Here is a 23,508-nt window from a genome sequence, read left to right as displayed (position 1 = left end):
TTGGTCTCTATCTTCTTCATCCTTCTCTCTCCCTCTCTCTTCTCAATCTTTCTCTTTTTTTCCTTCATCTCTTTTGTCTCCTCATTCTCCCTCCCTTTCCTTCTCCCTTTCCTCCTTTTCCCATTTCCTCCCTCCCCCATCCCTACCTCTCTCTTAAACTTTTAGGTCTCTGATCCTGTCTTTCTCTTGCTCTCTCTTTCTTGATTTGTCTACCTGTCTCTCTGTGTGTCTGATTCTTTGCATCTTCAAAAAATAAGAATTGAGCCTTTATTATTTCTCCGACTTTGATACTGCATATATGGAAGTGTCTATATACATTTGTATGTATTATTTTAAACCAATTATCCTTATTACACATATTTTTAACAGCTTCAGAAATAACTTAAAATCCCTTTCCATAAAAAGTAAAATAATATACTAGGAATTAAACAAATTCTAAAAGTAAAATACTTTTATTAGCAGTAAAAAAGATAATCATATCACCATTTCCTAGTTGAAAACTTAAATTAGTGTTCCTTCTGAAATTAATAGTGATTTCACGCAAAGTATTCTTGCATAGTTCTTGTCCTACATAGAGTTCTCTTAGGAGTTTCTTGACCTAGCTCAAGCCAGAAGATTTTTTAGTTTCTTGTCTAGTGGTTTAAAATTTAATTAGCACATTAAAATTTTATTAGTCTGACACATTATGATCTAGTCTACTAATTTGATACTGTGTTTTTACTGTATTAAATTTTTTTCTTTCTTTCTGCTATTTAATCCCCTATTTCACAAAACATTTATAGAGTACAAATTCTAGTACTCCTGATAAGAAAAGCAGAGACCTCTTAACAAGTACTCCATCTTCGCAAACTGCTGGTTTAGTGGTAAGTATTAGCATTTGGCACTTGTATCTATTTTCTGGTTCCCCCTCCTCCCTATTTTTCTGTTTGTGCCACACCAGGAGAATTTTGTACATATGGAATGATGTCTGTGGTTTTCTGTTGTATAAACATGCTTTTGCTGGAAGTACTCTATATAGTGCTATATGTGGAAGAAAAATTAGAAAGATTCTTTTTCATTTTTTTATTGTAGTAAAATATATATATCATAAAACTTACCATTTTAACTCTTTTTAACTATACAGTTAAAGTACATTCATATTGTAGAACCATCACTTTTTTTTCACTCAGAACTTTTTTCTTCTTGCAAAACTGAAACTCCATACATTAAACAATAGCTCCCCATTTCTCCATCCTGTAGTTCCTATCAAACACTATTCTAACTTCTCTCTATGATTTTGACCATTCTAGATACTTCATATAAATGGAATCATATAGTATTTGTCCTTTTGTGACAAATTTCATTTAGCATAATGTCCTCACCAATGTTGTAGCCTGTGTCAGAAATTCTTTTCCTTTTTAAAGGATTAATATATTCCATTATATGTATATACCACATTTTGTTTATCCATTCAACTGTCTGTGGACATTTGGGTTGCTTCATCTTTTGGCCAGTGTGAATAATGCTGCTTTGAACATAGTGTTCACATATCTCTTTGTATCTCTTCTTTCACTTCTTTTAGGTATATACTTCAAAGTGAAATTGCTGGATCATATGGTAATTCTCATTTTTAACTTTTTGAGGAGCTGCCATACTCTTTTCCATATCAGCTGTACTATTTTACATTCTCCGTAAAATGTACGAGCATTCCAATTTCTCTTCATCCTTGCCAACACTTACTATTTTCTGTGTGTTTTTGTTTTGTTTTGTTTTGTTTACAATTTTCATTTTATTTCTTACTATAAGGTGGGCATTCATGTTTAATCATATCCACAGACTACCTTAATGAACACAAATGTGTTACGTTATCTTTAAATGAATGTCAATACGTTCTAAGGAAAAAAGTTAGTTACATCATCCTGCCACAAAATTGACACAACGACAGATTAACTCTGCTCCAAGATTTTGAATATATTTTTTTTCTTTAGAAACAGAAATACATCTATCTTCAATTATAAAATACATGTTCATTGAAAATATAAATTTCAAGAAAGGCAGAAAAGCATGAAGAATATACATAGTAGTTTTTTATTTTCCAAGACATTTTTTTTCTAGGATGTATTCAAACATAAGTGCAATTGTATTTTTATTTTGTTTTTTAAATTAAATTCACATTAGTATACAGTGTAATCTTGGCTTCAGTGATTTATCTCTTACATATGACACCCAGTGCTTATCCCAAAAAGTGCCCTCTTTAATGCCCATCACCCTTTAACCCACCCGTCCCAGCCACCTCCCTTCCAGCAATCCTCAGTTTGTTCTCCATATTTAAGAGTCTCTTATGGTTTGCCTGCCTCTCTGTTTTTATCTTATTTTTCTTTCCCTTCTCCTATGATTATCTGTTATGTTTCTCAGATTCCACATATGAGTGAAATCATGACATTTATCTTTCTCTGACTGACTTATTTAGCTTAGCATAATACACTCTAGGTCCATCCATTGTGTTGCAAATGACAAGATTATTCTTTTTGATCGCTGAGTAGTATTCCATTGTTTATATGTACCACATCTTTATATGTATATATATAGTTTATTGTCGAGTTGGTTTTCATACAACACCCAGTGCTCATCCCAACAGGTGCCCTCATCAATGCCCATCACCCACTTTCCCTTCTCTCCCACCTCTCATCAACCCTTAGTTCTCAGTATTTGAGTCTCTTATGGTTTGCCTCCTTCCCTCTCTATAACTTTTTTTTCCCCCTTCCCCTCCCCCCTGGTCTTCTGTTAAGTTTCTCAGGATCCTTGTATGAGTGAAAACATATGGTATCCGTCTTTCTCTGCCTGACTTGTTTCACTTATCATAATAATCTCTAGTTCCATCCACATTGCTACAAATGGCCAGATTTCATTCTTTCTCATTGCCAAGTAGTATTCCATTGTATGTAGCACATCTTCTTTATCCATTCATCAATTGATGGGCATTTGAGCTCTTCCCATAATTTGGCTATCGTTGATAGCACTGCTATAGACATCAGGGTGCATGTGCCCGTTTGAATCAGCATTTTTTTATCCTTTGGATGAATACCTAGTAGTACCTAGTAGTACTTTGGATGAATACCTTGCTGGATTGTAAGGTAGTTGTATTTTTAATTTTTTGAGGAGCCTCCATACTGTTTTCCACAGTGGCTGAACCAGTTTACATTCCCACCAGCAGTGCAAAAGTGTTCCTCTTTCTCCACATCTCTGCATCGCCAACATCTTTTGTTGCCTGAGTTGTTAATTTTAGCCATTCTGACAGGTATGAAGTGGTATCTCATTGTGGTTTGATTTGTATTTCCCTGATGATGAGTAATGTTGAGCATCTTTTCATGTGTTTGTTAGCCATCTGGATGTCTTCTTTGAAATGTCATTTGCAAATATCTTTTCCCATTCCATTGGTTGCCTTTTAGTTTTGCTGTTTGTTTCCTTCACCATGCAGAAGGTTTTTATCTTGATGAGGTCCCAGTATTTCATTTTTGCTTTTGTTTCCTTTGCCTCCAGAAACATGTCAAGTAAGAAGTTGCCATGGCTGAAGTCAAAGAGGTTGTTGCATGTTTTCTCCTCTAGGATTTTGATGGCTTCCTGTCTTATGTTTAGGTCTTTCATCCATTTGAGTTTATTTTTGTGTATGGTAGAAGAAGGTGGTCCAGGTTCATTCTTCTGCATGTTGCTGTCCAGTTCTTCTAACACCATTTGCTAGAGACTTTTTTTCCACTGGATACTCTTTGCTGCTTTTGTCAAAGATTAGTTGGCCACATATTTATGGGTCCATTTTTGGGTTTTCTATTCCATTGATCCATGTATCTGTTTTTGTGCCAATACCAAACTGTCTTGATGATTACAACTCTGTGTTTTTAAAAAATTTTTTTTAATGTTTTTATTTGTTTTTGAGAGACAGAACATGAGTCAGGGAGGGGCAGAGAGAGAGGGAGACACAGAATCTGAAGCAGGCTCCAGGCTCTGAGCTGTCAGCACAGAGCCTGATGTGGGGCTCAAACTCGTGAAACACGAGAACCTGAGCCAAAGTTGGATACTTAACCAACTGAGCCACCCAGGTGCCCCAGCTGTGTTTTTTAACTAATGGCCATCCTCATGGGTGTAAGACGGTATCTCATTATGGTTTTGATTTCTATTTCCCTAATGGCTAGTGATATTGAGCATCTTTTTATGTGCTTATTTGCCACTTATGTATCTTCTTTTGAGACATGTCTACTCAAGTCAATTGCCCATTTTTTAATCAGCTTATTTATTTATTGTTGAGTTATAGGAGTTTTTTTTATTTTTTTAATTTGTTTTGAATATTTATTTATTTTTTTTCCAATATATGAAGTTTATTGTCAAATTGGTTTCCATACAACACCCAGTGCTCATCCCAAAAGGTGCCCTCCTCAATACCCATCACCCACCCTACCCTCCCTCCCACCCCCCATCAACCCTCAGTTTGTTCTCAGTTTTTAACAGTCTCTTATGCTTTGGCTCTCTCTCCCACTCTAACCTCTTTTTTTTTTTTTTCTCCTTCCCCTCCCCCATGGGTTTCTGTTAAGTTTCTCAGGATCCACATAAGAGTGAAACCGTACATATCTGTCTTTCTCTGTATGGCTTATTTCACTTAGCATAACACTCTCCAGTTCCGTCCATGTTGCTACAAAGGGCCATATTTCATTCTTTCTCATTGCCATGTAGTACTCCATTGTGTATATAAACCACAATTTCTTTATCCATTCATCAGTTGATGGACATTTTGGCTCTTTCCATAATTTGGCTATTGTTGAGAGTGCTGCTATAAACATTGGGGTACAAGTGCCCCTATGCATCAGTACTCCTGTATCCCTTGGGTAAATTCCTAGCAGTGCTATTGCTGGGTCATAGGGTAGGTCTATTTTTAATTTTTTGAGGAACCTCCACACTGTTTTCCAGAGTGGCTGCACCAATTTGCATTCCCACCAACAGTGCAAGAGGGTTCCCGTTTTATAGGAGTTTTTTTTAATATATTTGAGATTTTAACTTCTTATCAGATATATAGTTTGCAAATATTTTCCCCCATTCTGTGGGTTACCTTTTCATTCTGTTGACAGTATCCTTTGTTGTACAAAAGCATTCATTTTTTTTTAAATGTTTATTTTTGAGAGAGAGAGAGAGAGAGAGAGAGAGAGAGAGAGAGAGAGAATGTGTGTGGGGGAAGGGCAGAGAGAGGGAGACAGAGAATCCAAAGCAGACTCTCCGCTGACAACAGAGAGGCCCATGTGGGGCTCAAACTCATGAACCATGAGATCATGACCTGAGCTGAATTCGGACACCTAACCGACTGAGCCACACTAGACACCCCAAAAGCTTTAATTTATATGTAGTCCAATTTATCTATTTTTTCTTTGCCTGTGCTTTCGGTGTCATAGCCAAGAGTGCATTGCACAATTCAATGTCATTAAATTTTCCCCCTCTGTTTTCTTATAAGAGTCTTAGAATTTGGCTCTTACCCAATTAGGGTTCTTCTCATATTCAAGTAAACAACAAGAATACAACTTGCAAGCAGGGCAGAAATGGTGTTCCTCTTTAGTGGGATCAGTTTTCACAGAAGTCCATGAAGCAGTTTACTTAGCAGTTTGGGGACAACTCAGATACAAGAAGATGAGATCTAGTATCTTTTGTGATAGCACATAGACATAGCTTCCAGGGTCCCCACAAGAGACATGCCAGATTATAAGTCAGGGAAATTCATGGGCACCTGGGTGGTTCAGTCGGTTAAGTATCTGACTCCGGCTCAGGTCATGATCTCGCAGTTCGTGAGTTCCAGCCCTGCTTCAGGTTCTTTGCTGACAGTTCAGAGTTTGGAGCCTGCTTCAAATTCTTGGAGCCTCTCTCTCTCCCCCTCCTCCCACCCTCACTCTGTCTCTCTTTGTCTCAAAAATAAATAAACATGAAGAGTCAGGGAAATTCAAAGTATGGTGCTTTTCATAGGAGTTATTTACATATAGTATATTTATCATTTATTCATAATTCATTTATAGCCCTTCCTAGTCTGGATACAATTTATCATCATTTTTACCACCAGCAATGTTGACATTGTTACCTTTAACACCCTCCTAGTAGAATAGAGTGTGAGAATTAACCATCGATCAGTTTTTCAAGCTGAGGAAAAGGGTTCTTTATAGGTTTACTTGTTCTGGCTATTTTATATAACTGGAATCATAGAATATGTGGCCTTTTGTAATTGCCTTCTTTCAGTTAACATAATGTTTTCAAAATTCATCCATGTTATAACATCCATGTTATAATTCCTTATTTCTGGCTGAATAATATCCCATGGCAAGGATATACCACATTTTGTTTACTAATTTGTCAGTTTGGTAGCATTATGAAAAATAATACTGTTATGAACACTCATGTGCAAGTTTTTGTGTGAATATATGTCTTCAACTGTATTGGGTATATACCTATAAGAGGAAGTAGAATCGCTGAGTCACATAGTAATTGTATGTTTAACACTTTTTTTGTAGTGGGCTTTTTATTTTTTTTTTACTTTTTATTTTTTTTAATTTAAATTTTAGTTGACATACAGTGCAATATTGGTTTCAAGAATAGAATTCAGTGATTGATCACTTACATATAACACCCAGTGCTTATCACAAGTGCTCTCCTTAGTAACCATCATCTATCTAGCCCATCTCCTACCCACCTCCCTCAGTGAATCCATAGTTTGTTCTCTGTCATGAAAAGTCTCTTATGGTTTGTTTCCCTCTCTTCTCTCTCACCCCCCCTTCCTATATGTTCATCTGTTTTGTTTTTTAGATTCTACATAGGAGTGAAATCATATGGTATTTGTCTTTTTCTGATTGACTTATTTCTCTTAGCATAATACATCTAGCTCCATCCACATCATTGCAAATGGCAAGATTTCATTCTTTTTGATGGTTGAGTAATATTCCACTGGGTACATATACCAAATATTCTTTATCCATTCATCAGTTGATGGACATTTGCACTCTCTGCATGGTTTGGTTATTGTTTATAATACTGATATAAACATCGGGGTGCATGTACCCCTTCAAATCTGTATATTTGTATCCTTTGGGCAAATACCTAACAGTACAATTGCTGGATTGTAGGGTAGTTCTATTTTTAATTTCTTGAGGAACCTCTGTACTGTTCTTTGGCTGCACCAATTTGCATTCCCACCAGTAGTGCAAAAGGGTTCCCCTTTCTTTTTTTTTTTTTTAAGGGTTCCCCTTTCTTTGCATCCTCACCAATACTTGTTGTTTCTGGTGGTGTTAAATTTAGCCGTTCTGACAGGTGTAAGATGGTATCTCATTGTGGTTTTGATTTGTATTTCCCTGATGATGAATGATGTTGACCATCTTTTTTTTTTTAATTTTTTTATTAATTTTTTTTAACATTTATTAATTTTTGAGAGACAGAGAGAGGCAGAGCATGAGCAGGGGATGGGAAGAGAGACAGAGAGATACAGAATCCGAAGCAGGCTCCAGGCTCTGAGCTGTTTTGTTAGCACAGAGCCCAACGTGGGGCTCGAACTCACCAACCGTGAGATCATGACCTGAGCCAAAGTCAGATGCTTAACTGACTGAGCCACCCAGGTGCCCCGATGTTGACCATCTTTTCATGTGTCTGTTATCCATCTGGGTGTCTTCTTTGGAAAAATGTCTATTCATGTCTCCTGTCCATTTCTTAACTGAGCTGTTTGGTTTTTGGGTGTTGAGTTTGATAAGTTCTTTTTAGATTTTGGATATTAACCCTTTCTCAGCTATGTCATTTGCAAATATCTTCTCCCATTCTGTAGGCTGCCTTTTAGTTTTGTTGATTGTTTCCTACACTGTGCAGAAGGTTTTTATCTTGATGAGGTCCCAATAGTTGATTTTTGCTTTTGTTTCCATTGCCTTCAGCAATGTGTCTAGTAAGAAGTTGCTGTGACCAAGGCCACAGAGATTGCTGTGTGTGTTTCTCCTCTAGGATTTTAATGGTTTCCTTTGTCACATTTAGGTCTTTGATCCATTTTGAATTGATTTTTCTGTATGGTATAAGAAAGTGGTCCAGTTTCATTCTTCTGCATGTTGCCATCCAGTTTTCCCAACACCATTTGTTGAAAACACTGTCTTTTTTCCATCGGATATTCTTTCCTGCTTTGTTGAAGAAGAGTTGACCATATAGTTGTAGGTCCATTTCTAGGTTTTCTACTCTGTTCTACTGATCTATGTCTGTTTTTGTGCCAGTAACATACTGTCTTGATGACTACAGCTTTGTAATATAGCTTGAAATCTAGAATCGTGATGCCTCCAGTTTTGTTTTTCTTTTTCAGGATTGGAGTCTTTTGTGGTTCCATACAAATTTTAGGATTATTTGTTCTAGCTCTCTGAAAAATGCAGGTGGTAATTTGGTAGGGATTTCATTCAATGTGTAGATTGCTTTGGGTAGTATAGACATTTTAACAATGTTTGTCCTTCCAGTCCCTGAGCATGGGCTACTTTTCCATTTCCTTGTGTCCTCTTTAATTTCTTTCATAAGTGTTCTATAGTTTTCAGAATATAGATCTTTTACCTCTTTAGTTAGGTTTATTCCTAGGTATCTTATTGTTTTTAATGCAATTGGAAATGGGATTGATTCCTTGAATTCTTTTTCTTCTGCTTTGTTATTGGTGTATAGAAATGCACATTGATTTTATATCCTGTGACTTTGCTGAATTCATGTATTCTAGCAATTTTTTGGTGGAGTACTTAGGGTTTTCTACATAGAGTTGTTGTGGGCTTTTTAAAAACAGCTTTATTGAGATATAATTCACATTCCATACAGTTCACCTATTTAGAGTGTGAAATTCACTGCTTTTTAGTGTATTCACAGGTATGTTCAGTCATCACCACAGTCAATTTTAGAATCTTTTTATCACCTTAGAAAGAAACTCCATATTTTTTCACAAGAAAATGCTTCTAATGAGAGAGTATTTCAACTTTAGGTATGTAAAAATAATTGCTTTTCCAGCACTTCACTTCTATGAGAGTAATATATTTTTTATAGATTGATTTGTCCTCAGTGCAGAGAGCATCTTTTGAAGAACTATTTCCAAATGTCAGCACTTATGTTAATTCAAATGAAATTTTTCCAGTGTCAAGTTTGCAAGAAAATTCTTCAAATGAGGTTAGTATTCTCAATTTTTCCTTCAATTACTAAAAGAAATTATTACTGTCATATTAGGTACTTAGTATATGAGATGCTCTAAGAAATCTGTAGCTCATTTGTGGCTAACATCATCTACATGTGGAGGCAGCTATCAGTTACAATTCTAAATAAAAGATATTAGGCTGCCACAGCCAGAACACTTTGCATTGTCAAGACTTGGGGTTATTAAACAACTAGAGGAAACAGTATTAACCTACTTTGATCCAAAACACCTATTTCATCTATAACATAAAAACTGTGGTCACCAATTTCATTGTGTTAGGATGAATACACAGAAGTATTATGCTTTATTATAAAAGAAAACATAAAACTCATCAAGCTAAGTGCCATGGGGGTGGGAGTAGAGATAGGGGATAAGCAGAAAAAGAGGGAACAGAAAGTGGGGTATGAGGAGAGAAAGAGCCAGAGAGAAGAAGCATGGGAGCAGACAGACAGAAGGACAGTGTAAGAGAAAGAGGCAGGGAGAAAGAAATAAAAAGGCAAAATTTTAGGGATATGAAGTGGTTTAGTGTAGCCAGATCTTTTCAGTGAGTCCCTGGGGTGAGGATGGGAATCCAGATGGTGGGGAGAAAGCTGGTGATGAGATTCTAAAGGTAAATAAGGGCCAAGATTTCAAAGGGTCTTTAATCCATATTAAATAATTTGGATCTTTTTCCTGAGAGGGGCCAATAATTGTGAACAAGGGATGATATCATATGTCCTTCTGGCTCCAGGGATGGAGAACAGATTATAAAAAGCTGAGACCAGAGGCAGTTAAAGAGATAGTTTTCTGAGAGAGAGAGAGAAAGAAAATGTAGTGTAAGAGGCTGAAGGGAAGTAAAAATAAATTGAAATAGGAACTTGGAATGGAAGAAGTAGGGAAACACGAGACTATAGCACATTATATCGAGAGGTCAGGTGAAACGGGAGACTTTTACCTTTTTAAAAAAGCATCTTATGGGGCATCTGGTGGTTCATTTGGTTAAGTGTCCGACTTTTGATTTCAGCTCAGATCATGATCCCAGTGATTGAGCCCTGTGTCAGGCTCCGCACTAAGTATAGAGTCTGCTTAAGATTCTCTCTTTCCATCTGCCCCTCTCCCCCACTTGCATGCTCTCTCTTTAAAATAAAAAAGGCCTGCCTGGGCTCGGTTAAGCATCTGACTTTGGCTCAGGTCATGATCTCATGGTTCATGGGTTCAAGCCCTGTGTTGGGTTCTGTGCTTACAGCTCAGAGTCTGAAGCCTGCTTTAGATTCTGTGTCTCCCTCTCTGCTCCTCCCCAACTCACGCTCTGTCTCTCTCTCTCAAAAATAAAATAAACCTAAAATAAAGTAAAATAAAAATAAAATAAATTTTAAAGCATATTTATTGAGGAATAATTGACATTCAATACACTGCACATTATTTAAAGTGTATAATTTTAAAGTTTTCACATATGTATGCAACTGTGAAACCACCACCACAATCAAGATAGTGAAAATATCTATCAACCCAAAAGTTTCCTCCTCCTGTTTACTAATCTTGTCCTTCCTGCCCCTACCCCCCAAGCAACTACTGATCTAGTTATGGTAATTATAGATTGGTTTACATTTTTCTGGAGTTTAGGGATTACTCAAGTGAGAGATTGGAGAATTTTTGATCTGGCATCTTTTACTTAGCATAATTATTTTGAAATTCATTCATGTTGTTGAGTGCATTGATAGTTTGGCCCTTTTTAGTGATAAGTAGTATTCCATTGTGTGGTATACAGAGGTTTATCCATTCACCCACTTAGGGGCATTTGGATTGGTTCGCTGCTGGAACATTCACATACAAGTATTTGTATTGACAAAGATTCTCTTCTTGATCACACTTTAGTTAGGCTTCTCTGAGCCCTCTTCTTAACTAGACCTTGACCTTGGGCTTCTGTGTCCATCCTGAATGTAGTTTTAGCAAGAATTTTCTCAGTTTACAGAGAATCTCCCACCCTTGATATCTGATCCCCCTGGCCTGCCTTTGGCACCCTAGCCTATTAGGTCTAATTAGGTTCCTGGACCCGTTTTCAAAGTGTGTGTGTGTAGTGGGGCTCCCCACACCTCCAACAAGCAATACTCCTCTCAGCAGCTGGGTGTCCTAGAATTCAACTCAGTTCTGACACTTCCCAAAGATATTGGATTCCACAGGTAAAAGGCTTAATTCCACAAGACCACCCTCCACTTCAGATCCCACTTGGAAGCCTAGATTGTTATCTCTGCTTCTCATCAACTGACTTTAAATCAGAGGTTCCCATGACCCCCCCTCCTTGGATTCTATTAATTTACTGGAGTAGCTCACAGAACTTGGAGAAACATTTTACTTACTGTATTATTGGTTTATTTTGAAAGAGTATAATTCAGGAATAGCCACATGGAAGAAATGCATAGGGCATTATATGGGGAAAGGGCAAGGAGCTTCCATGCTTTCTTCTAGGGCACCACTGTCCATGAATCTCCATATGTTCATGAACCCAGATACTCTCTGAACCCTGTACTTTTGGGGTTTTATGGACGCTATGTAACTAAACTAACATGAGTTTATTCCTTGGTAAGTCACATGTAGAAACTATACCAGGTAGAGTTGTCACACAAAGGAAACTTTATTTGCAGCAAATAAGGAGATCATGGGGAATAACTTCCAAAGCCATGACTCCCCAGAAATGGTGAATGGTTTCCTTTTATTTAGGGTTAGGATGAATATTTAGGTAAAGAAGTTTTGTCATCATATGTGGAGGCAGGCACAAGGTGGTGCATGCGACTTAAGGAAACAAGCTTGTACATACATCATATAATTATGTAAATGAGGCTTGTGCTCCTCCTTGGGCAGAGATTTTAGTGTTATAATGAGGTAAAGGTAACTGCCATTCACAGCTTGGGTCATTCCATAGTTCATCTGTACAAGCGTGAATCAGGGGCAGGGTGGTTATGCTCAAACTGATCTGGGTGGTCTGGCCCTAGAAGGTCTTCTTCCAGGCTATGCCCCTTGGTTCTTTGCCTCTGTTAAGAGATAAACAGGAAAGAAGAGCTTCAGGGAAAATGTGGGACAAAGGTTGGTGGGTACAAGCAGGTGAGCAGTAGAGGTCAGGTCTTGGAGTTTAGCTGGTAACAGCTTCATTCTGTAGGTATGGTTGATTAAATCATTGGCCGTTGACAGGGGCGCCTGGGTGGCGCAGTCGGTTAAGCGTCCGACTTCAGCCAGGTCACGATCTCGCGGTCCGTGAGTTCGAGCCCCGCGTCAGGCTCCGGGCTGATGGCTCGGAGCCTGGAGCCTGTTTCCGATTCTGTGTCTCCCTCTCTCTCTGCCCCTCCCCCGTTCATGCTCTGTCTCTCTCTGTCCCAAAAATAAATAAAAAACGTTGAAAAAAAAAATTAAAAAAAAAAAAATCATTGGCCGTTGACAACTGAGTAAACCTCTAGTCCCTCTCCCCTACCTAGGTTATGGGGTGGGCTAGAAATTCCAACCCTCTAATCCAGGGTCGATTCCCCTGGCAAGCAGCCCCCATTCTTAAGTGCATTCTTAGTTTCATCGCATTAACAAAAACACTTTTATTGTTGTTATCACTTAGGGAAATACAAAGGTTTTAGGAGCTCTGTGTCAGCAATGGGGGGGAAAAACCAAATCTATATTTCTTATTAAAAATCACAGTATCACAGAAAATCTTTACGAAAATCTCCTTACCCTTGATGTCTTTTCATAGTAATTTTCCAACTACTGACTTCCCCCATTCGGCTTGTTAGCTGTAAATCCCTTGCTGTATTTGCTGTATTTGGATTTAAGTCCAGTCTCTCTCCCCTATTGCAATACCCTATTATAATAGTCTTTTTTTTTTTTTTAAGTATGGTTGACATACAATGTTACATTAGTTTTAGTTGTGTAACATAGTGAGCCTCACTTCTGGCTCCCAGCTCTCAGCAGGGAGCCAGCTTCAGATACTCTGTTCTATTGATCTTTTGTCTAGCTTTGTACAAGTACCACATAGTATTAAATAATGTGGCACTATAACAATTCTTGAAATTAGGTAGTATTAGCCCTCTAACTTTGTTCTTCTTTTTCAATTGTTTAGGCTATTCTAGGTCCTTTGCATTTCTATATGAATTTTAGAATCAGCTTGTTGTTTTCTACCAAAAGAAAAAAAATCCTGATGGAATTTTGATTTAGGATTGAATTAATCTACAGATCAATTTGGGCATAATTGACATCATGACATTATTGAGTCTTACAACCCAAGAAAAATGTAAAGCTATCCATTTTTTGAGTCTTTAATTTCTCTCTGAAACATTCTGTAGTTTTCACTCTTTGGGTCATTATTCCCACTTAATGTCATCATTTCCCACCTGACGACAGTATTTTATATTCTTGATACTATTGTAAATGGTATTCTTAATTTCAATATCTGACTATTAATGCTAGCATATAAAAATACTTTTTTGTGTGTATATTGATCATCATATTAATCTGTTCGGGTTGCCATAATCAAATACTATAGACTGGGTGGCTTCCACAACAGAAATTTATTTTCTCACAGTGATGGAGCTTGGCAAGTCCAAGACCAAGGTGTTGACCTATTCAGTTCCCCCAAGGGCTTTCTTCTGTCTTGTAAATGTGTACCTTCTTGCTGTGATTTCACTTGGCGTTTTCTCTCTTTGCACAAAGAAAAAAGAGCTCTGGTATTGCTTCCCCTTCTTAAAAGGGCACCAGCACTCTCAGATTAGGACCTCACCCTTATTAATTCAGTTAACCGTTATCACCCTCTCACAGAGCCTATCTCCAAATATAGTCTCATTGGGAGTTAGGGCTTCAACATATGAAATTTCTTTAATTATTTATTTATTTAATATTTTTTAATGTTTATTTATTTGTGTGGGGAGAGAGAGAGATTGCATGTGTATGAGTTGGGTAGGGCCAGGAAGGGAGAGAGAGACTCCCAAGCAGGTTCCATGCTCAGTGTGGAGCTCAATATGGAGCTTGATCTCATGGCTGTGAGATCATGACCTGAGCTGAAGTCAAGAGTCAGGTGTTTAACCGACTGAGCCACCCAGGCGCCCCTCACCATATGAATTTTGTGGGAACAGAAACATTCTATTCATAAGTATATTGTAAACTTGCTAAACTTAATTATTAGTTCTAGTAGTCCTCCATACCCCCAAGATTCCATTGGGCCTTGGGCAGTTATATTGTCGTGGAAAAAAAGGTTTACCTCTTCCTTTTTAATCCAGATGCCTTTTTTTTTTCTTGACTAATTTCACTAGGTAGATTTTCCTGTACAATGCTGGGAGAGCAGTGAGGAGAGCAGATATCCTTGCCTTGTTTCTGTACTTTGAGGGAAAATACTCAGTAGTTCACCATTAAATATGATCTTAGCTATAAGTTTTTCCTATGTTGAGGAAGTTCCCACCTTTTCCTAATGTACTTAAGAGTTTTTGTCAGGAATGGATGCTGGATTTTTGCCAAATGTACTTTTTTTAGTTATTAAGATGATAATAGAATTTTTCTTTTTTAGTTTGTTAATATGATGAGTTGATGATTATGAATTGAGTATAATATATTGATTTTAGAGAGAGACAGAGTGCAAGCAGGGGAGGGGCAGAGAGAGAGGGAGACACAGAATGGAAGGAGGCTCCAGGCTCTGAGCTGTCAGCATAGAGCCTGATGTGGGGCTTGAACCCATGAACTGTGAGATCATGACCCAAGCCAAAGTTGGCTGCTCAACTGACTGAGCCACCCAGGTGCCCCTGGTATATTTTTATTTTTATATATTGATATATTTAATTTGTGAAAAATTTTTTAGAATTTTTCCATCAGTGTTGGTGAGGGTCTTTAGTTTCATTTATTGATTGATTGATTGATTGATGTCTGTGTCTGAGTTTGGCATCAGAGTAATGCTAACCTCATAGAACAAGTTGGGAAGTACTCCTTCATCTTCAGTTTTCTGGAAAAGAACTAGTATTTCTGCCTTCAGTGTTTAGTAGTGTTCACTAGTGAAGTCATCTAGACCTGGAGTTCTTTTTTTTTTTAAATGAAATAAGCTACCGTTAAAAATCTCTTTAGGGCCTGGTGGCTCAGTTGGTTGAGCATCCGACTTTGGCTTGGGTCATGATCTCATGGTTCCTACATTCCAGCCCGACATCTGGATCTCAGCTCTCAGCCTGGAGCCAGCTTCAGATCCTCTGTCTCCCTCTCTCTTTGCCATGTATGTGCCCACACATGCGTACTCTCTCACTTTTTCTCTCTCTCAAAAATAAACATTTAAAAAAAATCTCTTTAGGGTTATTCAACTTACCTATTTCTTCTTGAGTGAACTTTGGTAGTTTGTGTATTTCAAGGAATTTGTCTATTTTTTAGAAGTTGTCAAATTTATTGTCAAGTGTTTTTTATAGTGTTCCCTTGTTATCCTTTTAATATGTTGGTATCTGTAGTGATATAGCCTTTTTCATTCCTGATATTGATAATTTGTGTCTTATTTTTTTTCTTTCCTCAATAATATGGCTAGAAGTTTGGTTTATTGATTTTTCTCTATTTTTCTATTTTCTATTTTATTGATTTCTCCTCTCATGTTATTTTCTTTTGTCTGCTTACTTTGGATTTGGTTTTCTTTTCTTACTTTTTTAAGGTAGAAGGTGAGGTCATTAATAGGAATCTTTCTTGTTTTCTTTTCTCTTTTTTAAAAATATTTATTTTTGAGAGAGAGAGAGAGAGAGCACATGAGCAGGGAAGGGACAGAGACAGAGGTAGACACAGAATCCAAAGCAGGCTCCAGGCTCTGAGCTGTCAGCACAGAGCTCAATGCGGGGTTTGAACTCCTGAACCTCAAGATCATGACCTGAGCCGAAGTCGGATACTCAACCGACTGAGCCACCCAGGTGTCCTGATATTGGCCATTCTAATAGGTGTGTAGTAGTATCTCATTGTTTTAATTTGCACTCCTTGATGAGAAAATGTCATGTGGAACATCATTTAAAATGCTTACTTGCCATCTATATATCTTTTTTTTTTAATTTTTTTTAACATTTATTTATTTTTGAGACAGAGAGAGAGAGAGCATGAACGGGGGAGGGTCAGAGAGAGGGAGACACAGAATCCGAAACAGGCTCCAGGCACTGCGCTGTCAGCACAGAGCCCGACGCGGGGCTCAAACTCACGGACCGTGAGATTATGACCCGAGCCGAAGTCGGCCGCTTAACCGACTGAGCCACCCAGGCGCCCCGCCATCTATATATCTTTGGTGTACTGTCTAGAAAAGCCTTTGCCCTGTTTTTTAATTGTGTTGGGTTTTTTACTATTGAGATTTAAAGAGTCCTTTGTAAGAGTTATGACCCCTTTGAGTATCCGTGCCAGATAGTTTATGCTAACAATGTGATTTATGGTAAAAACCTGTTTTTGATACCTGAGGCTTTGGGCTACCTCTGTATCAGTTTGACCTCTGGGAGACTGGGATCTGAGTCAAAGTTTACTGGGCTTCTGATGTTGGCAACACTTTGCACATGGGAAAATTAAACACCATCCATGTGACTCAACTAGGAGAGACAACTGGAAGCTTATCATCCTATTGTGAGCTCTGTATACTTTTTCTCCTGGACTCCCCCTATATGCCTTTTCCTTTTGTGGATTTTAATTTGTATTCTATTGTATCATAAGCCATAACTGTGAATATAACAGCTTTTCTGAATCTTGTGATTCCTTTTGGCAAATCATTAAGCCTGTGGTGGTCTTGGGGACTTTTTAAAGTTAAACTTTCCGGACTTTATAAAGTACTTCTTATTGTGGGTGTGCTATAATTTCACTGGGATGTATACCTAAAAAGATTAGTATTGTGTTTGCTTTTGTTTTTTTATTGTAATGTTGCTTAGAATTTTAGGCTTCCTGAATGTGTGTACTCATGTCTTTCATCAGTTTGGGAAATTTCTCAGCTATTATCTGTTTTATTCTCTCTGGAATGGTAACTGGCATAAGTTAGGCATCTTTCTATCCTCCATATCTTTAAAAGTCTATTTAATATTTCTCATTTATTTGTTGGGGTACCTATGTGGCCCAGTTAAGCATCCAACTCTTGATTTTGGTTCAGGTCATGATCTCATGGTGCATGGATTCAAGCCCTGCGTTGGGCTCTGAAATGATAATGAAAGGCCTGCCTGGGATTCTCTCTCTCTCTTTCAAAAATAAATAAACATTAATTCTTCAGTTGTGTCTATTTTGCTCCTTAAGACCTCCATTGAATTTTGCATTTCAATAATTTTATTTTTCATTTCAAGACATTCTAGTTGTTTCTTTCTCAAATCTACTTTTCACTCCTATAGTCTCTTGTTGCTTGCTCATCCATGAGATTTCTATTGTTAATTCTTTAATAATTTCATACATTGTTATTCTATTCTGATTTGGCAGTTCTGATATCTGATGTTCTATAGGTTTAACTCCATTGTTTGATACTGTACAGTCTTATATATGGTAGCTTGATTTGTTATGAGTTTGGTATTTCATTATTGCTATAATAAAATTAGAAGATAAGGTCAAATATATTTTGTCTCTTATTTCTGCTTGGAACTATTCTGAGCTGAATCTTGAAGAACAACTCTGATACTGACCCTGATCATTTATTTCCTTGCTCTTAGTTGATAAAAATCCTATCAATGGATCCCATCCATTTTATATATGTATATATGTGTGTGTGTGTGTGTGTGTGTGTGTGTGTGTGTGTGTGTATCCCTAAGAGGATTTATATCTGTTTCTACTACAACAGCTATAGCAAGGATTAAGTATCAATCTAGGACCACTTTAGTCCCCTCAAGGATTTTGGCTTAGTGCCAGAGTCTCAAGTTCAGCAATTCCTTCTTCCTGCTGGCCCATTTACAATGTTCTTGTCTCAACCAGTCACTGTGCCCCCAGGGCATGACATATGTTGATCAGCTAGGTTGGGTCCTACAGCCATCTTGGTACCCAGAAGTACTATCAATTCCATCTGAGCCATAAGGAAAGGGTGGTGTGCAGCCTAAGAGAATGAGTAGATTCTTCCAAGAAAACTCTGGTACTGTTTAGAGTCCAAAAAATGGAAAAGATGCTAGGCAGGAAAATAACAGATATCCACCACAGAGGATGATATGAATTTTACAGCAGAAGATGTTTCTGTATCAGCTTTACCTAAAATGTAAGGAGCCCTTGATAAATACATATCTCTACTTCTGAGTTCTAAGAAGTAAGGTGTGTTACTTTAATCTAGAGCCTGTCTTGTCTGTTTGATGGGCAGCTGTCAAAATTCATTGAGTTGAGAAATCAAGAAAATCTAGTATTTGGCTCAGAATTAAATTAAATTTGTGTTTTAATTCAGTAAATTATATAGACTTGCTCTCACACTTTGGAATGCTTGAATCTTAACTCTATCATTACTCTCTCTGTGTCCTTAAATAAGTTATCCAAATTCTTTTAACTGAAGTTTCTCATTTTCAAATAGGGTTAAATATAATCTGCCTTATCTGCTTCTGGTGATTATTAAATAAGCAAATGTTTTCAAACCGATTCATTAGTGTCTGGAGTGGAGTAAGCATTCCATAAATGCTTTCTATAGTTAATATGTATGAAATATGGATGTTGAGAATATTTGCCTTTGAAATAAAACAACATACAAATATAGTACCTGGAAGAATTATGCATTACCTGCTTTTTTTCTTTTTCAGTTTCCTTCAAATAAATCAGAAATATGTTGTATTATTAGAGCAACACCAGGAAATAGACAAGTGAAAAGTAAAGGTGTTGTTGTAAAGAAGAAAAAATATTCTCCACCTAAAGATATTCCCCAAGGTACTATAGTGTGAATGCAGAGCCTACTTTTTGGGTGATATAAAACATTCTTTCATGGTAAATTCCTTATGCGCACAGGAAGTCTGCTTATAAATTGTATTCTTAGAGCTCTTGTACAAAGTGAAAATGGTAAAATTATAAAAAGTTTGATTAGGTGTCAGAACCTGACCAGAAAAAATTTTTAATGTCAAATACTTAATCTTTTGAAAAATTAGCTTATGCCACTGATTTAAATATATTTATCTAGGATACTGTTTTCAACTATTTGAAATTTAGTGTTATTGGGTTTCACTTTTATTTATTTATTTATTTATTTATTCATTTTTAATTTAAATTCAAGTTAGTTAATATGTAGTATAATAATGATTTCAGGAATAGAATTTACTGATTCATCACTTACATATAACACCCACTGCTTCTCCCAATAAGTTCCCTCCTTAATGTCCATCACCCACTTAGCCCATTCTCCACCAAACACTCCGCCAGTAACCTCAGTTTGTTCTCTTTACTTAAGAGTCTCTTATGGTTTGCCTCCCTCTCTGTCTTTATCTTATTTTTGCTTCTCTTGCCCTATATTCATCTGTTTTGTTTCCTAAATTCCATATATGAGTGAAATCATACACTATTTGTCTTTCTCTGACTGACTTATTTTTTTAGCATAATACACTCTGATTCCATCCACATAATTGCAAGTGACAAGATTCCACTCTTTGTGATCGCCGAGTAGTATTCCATTGTATATGTATAATATATACCACATCTTTATGCATTCATCAGTTGATGGACGTTTGGGTTCTTTCTATACTTTGGCTATTGTTGATAGCACTGCTATAAACATTGGGGTGCATGTGCCCCTTTGAATCAGCATTTTTGTATCCTTTGGATAAATACCTACTAGTGCAATTGCTGGATTTTTTGAGGAACCTCCATACTGTTTTTCACAGTGGCTGAACCAGTTTGCATTACCACCAGCAGTGCAAAAGCGTTCTTCTTTCTCCACATCTCTGCATTGCCAACATCTGTTGTTGCCTGAGTTGTTAATTTTAGCCATTCTGACAGGTGTGAAGTGGTATCTTGTTGTGGTTTTTATTTGTATTTCCCTGATGATGAGTGATGTTGAGCATCTTTTCATGTGTTTGTTAGCCATCTGAATGTCTTCTTTGGAAAAGTGTCTATTCATGTCTTCTGCCCATTTCTTCACTGGATTATTTGTTTTTGGGGTGTTCAGCTTGGTAAGTTCTTTATAGATTTTGGATACTAACCCTTTATGTGATATGCCATTTGCACATATCTTCTCCCATTCCATCGGTTGCCTTTTAGTTTTGCTGATTGTTTCCTTCACTGTGTAGAAGCTTCTTATCTTGATGAAGGCCCAGTAGTTCATGTTTGCTTTTATTTCCCTTGCCTTTAGCAACATATCTAGTAAGAAGTTGCTTGGTGGAGGTCAGAGAGGTTGCTGCCTGTTTTCTCCTCTAGGATTTTGATGGTTTCATTTCTCACACTTAGGTCTTTCATCCATTTTGAATTTATTTTTGTGTATAGTGTAAGAAAGTGGTCCAGGTTTATTCTTATGCATGTTGCTGTCCAGTTTTCCCAATACCATTTGTTGAAGAGACTGTCTTTTTTTCCACTGGATATTCTTTCCTGCTTTGTTGAAGATTAGTTGGCTATATGTTTGTGGATCCATTTCTGGGTTCTCTATTCTGTTCAATTGATCTATGTGTTTGTTTTTGTGCCAGTACCATACTGTCTTGATGATTACAGCTTTGTAATATAGCATGAAGTCCAGAATTGTGATGCTTCCAGCTTTGGATTTCTTTTTCAACATTGCTTTGGCTATTTGGGGTCTTTTCTGGTTCCATACAAATTTTAGAATTGTTTGTTCTAGCTCTGTGAAGAATGCTGGTGTAATTTTGATAGGGGTTGCATTGAATATGTAGATTGCTTTGGGTAGTACTGACATTTTGACAATATTTGTTCTTCCAATCCATGAGCATGTAATGTTTTTCCATTTTTTTGTGTGTCTTCTTCAATTTCTTTTACAAGCTTTCTATAGTTTTCAGTGTATAGATTTTTAACCTCTTTGGTTAGGTTTATTCCTAGGGGTTTTATGGTTTTTAGTACAGTTGTAAATGGAATTCATGCCTTGATTTCTCTTTCTTTTGCTTCATTGTTGGTTTGTAGAAGTGCAGCCAAATTCTCTACATTGATTTTATATCCTGTGACTTTGCTGAATTCATGGATCATTTCTAGAAGTTTTTTGGTGGAGTCTTTTGGGTTTTCCACATAGAGTAACATGTCATCAGCAAAGAGTGAAAGTTTGACTTCCTCCTTGATGATTTGGATGCCTTTTATTTCTTTGTGTTGTCTGATTGCTGAGGCTACAACTTCCAACACTATGTTGAGTAACAGTGGTGAGAGTGGACATCCCTGTCATTTTCCTGACCTTAGGGGGAAGGCTCGCAGTTTTTCCCTAGTGAGGATGATATTAGCTATGGGTCTTTCATATATGGCCTTTATGATCTTGAGGTATGTTCCTCCTATCCCTACTTACTTGAGGGTTTTTATTAAGAAAGGATGCTGTATTTTGTCAAATGCTTTTTCTGCATCTATTGAGAGGATCATGTGGTTCTTATCCTTTCTTTTATTAATGTGATGTATCACATTGATTGATTTGTGGATATTGAACCAGCCCTACATCCCAGGAATAAATCCCACTTGATCATGGTGAATAATTCTTTTAATGTATTGTTGAATCTGGTTTGCTAGTAGGGTTTCACTTTTAGTAGCATTCTTTCTGAAAATATTTTTCATATATTTTTACATTCACTTACCATTGGTTGAGCACCTCCTCTGTGAAAGGATCTGAGCTAAGTTTGTATTATATCTCATTTATTTCTTACTATGGCTTTATAATAGACAGATGTTTATTATTATTCTCATTTTATATGTAAAGAATATGGAACTTAAAATAGTATGCATTTTGTCCAAGATTTAATGCTGTTGGGTGGTAGAGAAGAATTCAATCTCTCGAGGTTTTTTTTAACTCCAAATTTAGGTTTTTCTGTATTCTCCTGACTGTATATCAGACAGAATGTCTGATTAATCATTGGAGCCTGGGGACATTTTATGAGTAAGCAGGCAATGAAGCAATTGAAATTTAATAGGTTATGTAAAACCTCAATCCAACTAAACTGCTTGCTTTTGATCCTTGTCCCCATTTCTGCTACACAGTCTGCTCTGAGCACTCCTTAAATCCACAGAAGTCTTTTTCTTTTTTTTAATTCAGTGCTACTCATTTGATACTTAGTAATATATTACTACCTCACATAATTCACAATGCTGACTTTTCATATTCTTCAGGTTATGAGGTTTTCAAAGACAGAGACCCCATAGTAGGCTTTTTTCTATCTCTGTCTCTGATGACATTAGCATGGTGGTAGGGAATAGTAGATGACATATCAGTCAGGTTCTTCCCAAAGAAGGTTTTTCCCATATATATATATATATATGGAGAGGTATTTCAAAGAATTGACTTATGCAGTTGTAGGGTCTGGCTGAAAACTATAGGGCAGACTGGAAACTCTTGGGTGGGAACTGATGATGCAGTCCTTAGGAAGTATTTCTTCTTTCTCAGGGAAACCTCAGTTTTGCTCTTAAGGCCTTTCAACTGATTGGTGAGGCCCAATTATCAAGGATAATCTCTTAAAGTCTGTTATTATAGATATTAAACTTATCTACAAATTATCTCCACAGCAATACCAAGATTATTATTTAGTTTAATTGGGTAATATAGCCTAACCAAATTGACACATACAACAAACCATCACAGTCTCCTTCATGTCAAGTATGTGTTCATACACATCTCCTTAAACCATATTTAATCTGTAAATAAAGACAGTAACAAAGTCATATTTCTGCCTAACATAATGTACCTGTCCTACATACAATCCAAAATGTGCTAATTCCTTTCCCAGAAGAGGATCCAAAATCCTTGGGGGGGAGGGGGTGTTTGCTCTTCTTGATACCCTGTAACTCAAGTACTATAATATAAAGTGAATTTATTATTAAGACAGTTTATGTTAGATGATATGGGAATAAGAGGGGGAAGAAAACAAAGATACTTGCTTAAACTAGTCATGTGGACATAACTGGTATTTATAACTACCTTCCTCCACTACCCATTTCATATTTTTTTCTTCCTCAGCAAGCACCTCAGCTGGTTATAGTTCTTAAACTCGTAGGGTGATACATACCTCATTTAAGTAGGGTCTAGGCCATTAGTCCTGCTTGGATTGGGTTGTCGTAATTTTCCACTGACCTTAATCACAGGGCATGGTAATACTAAGAGATGCCTTAAGGAATCTCTTGTATTCTGGACATACTCTTCCTTGCCTCCATTGTGGAGGAAATTTCGTCTTGGTAGTCAGGATCAGTCACCCCACCAGCACAGTAATTCTCTTCTTTGTCTGTTGATTCAGAGGCCTGAGGAGCCCAAAGCAGCCAGGTGGCAGTCTTAACTT

The 23,508-nt window shown here is 37.1% G+C and overlaps 1 protein-coding gene across 5 annotated transcripts in view; it reads left to right on the top strand.

The window, feature by feature from the left end:
- MEIKIN (meiotic kinetochore factor) overlaps positions 1 to 23,508 on the top strand; it is a 79,281-nt gene that overhangs the window by 50,464 nt on the left and 5,309 nt on the right. Inside the window, exons 11-13 of one of the 5 annotated variants that reach the window (XR_006193775.1) lie at positions 783 to 863; positions 9,056 to 9,159; positions 18,862 to 18,985. Coding sequence is in view for 4 of the 5 variants with exons in the window: in XM_042905781.1 (XP_042761715.1) it covers positions 783 to 863; positions 9,040 to 9,159; positions 18,862 to 18,985 (325 nt within the window). In the remaining variant the exon portion in view is untranslated. Of the gene's footprint in view, positions 1 to 782; positions 864 to 9,039; positions 9,160 to 18,861; positions 18,986 to 23,508 lie in introns of all 5 variants that reach the window. The other 4 variants (XM_042905781.1, XM_042905794.1, XM_042905814.1 and 1 more) reach the window with 4 other exon arrangements.

The sequence above is a fragment of the Panthera leo genome, chromosome A1, assembly GCF_018350215.1.
Source record: "Panthera leo isolate Ple1 chromosome A1, P.leo_Ple1_pat1.1, whole genome shotgun sequence".
Classification (NCBI taxonomy): domain Eukaryota; kingdom Metazoa; phylum Chordata; class Mammalia; order Carnivora; family Felidae; genus Panthera; species Panthera leo.
Note: the sequence above shows the minus strand (reverse complement) of the source record. Positions and strands in the feature narration are given on the sequence as shown.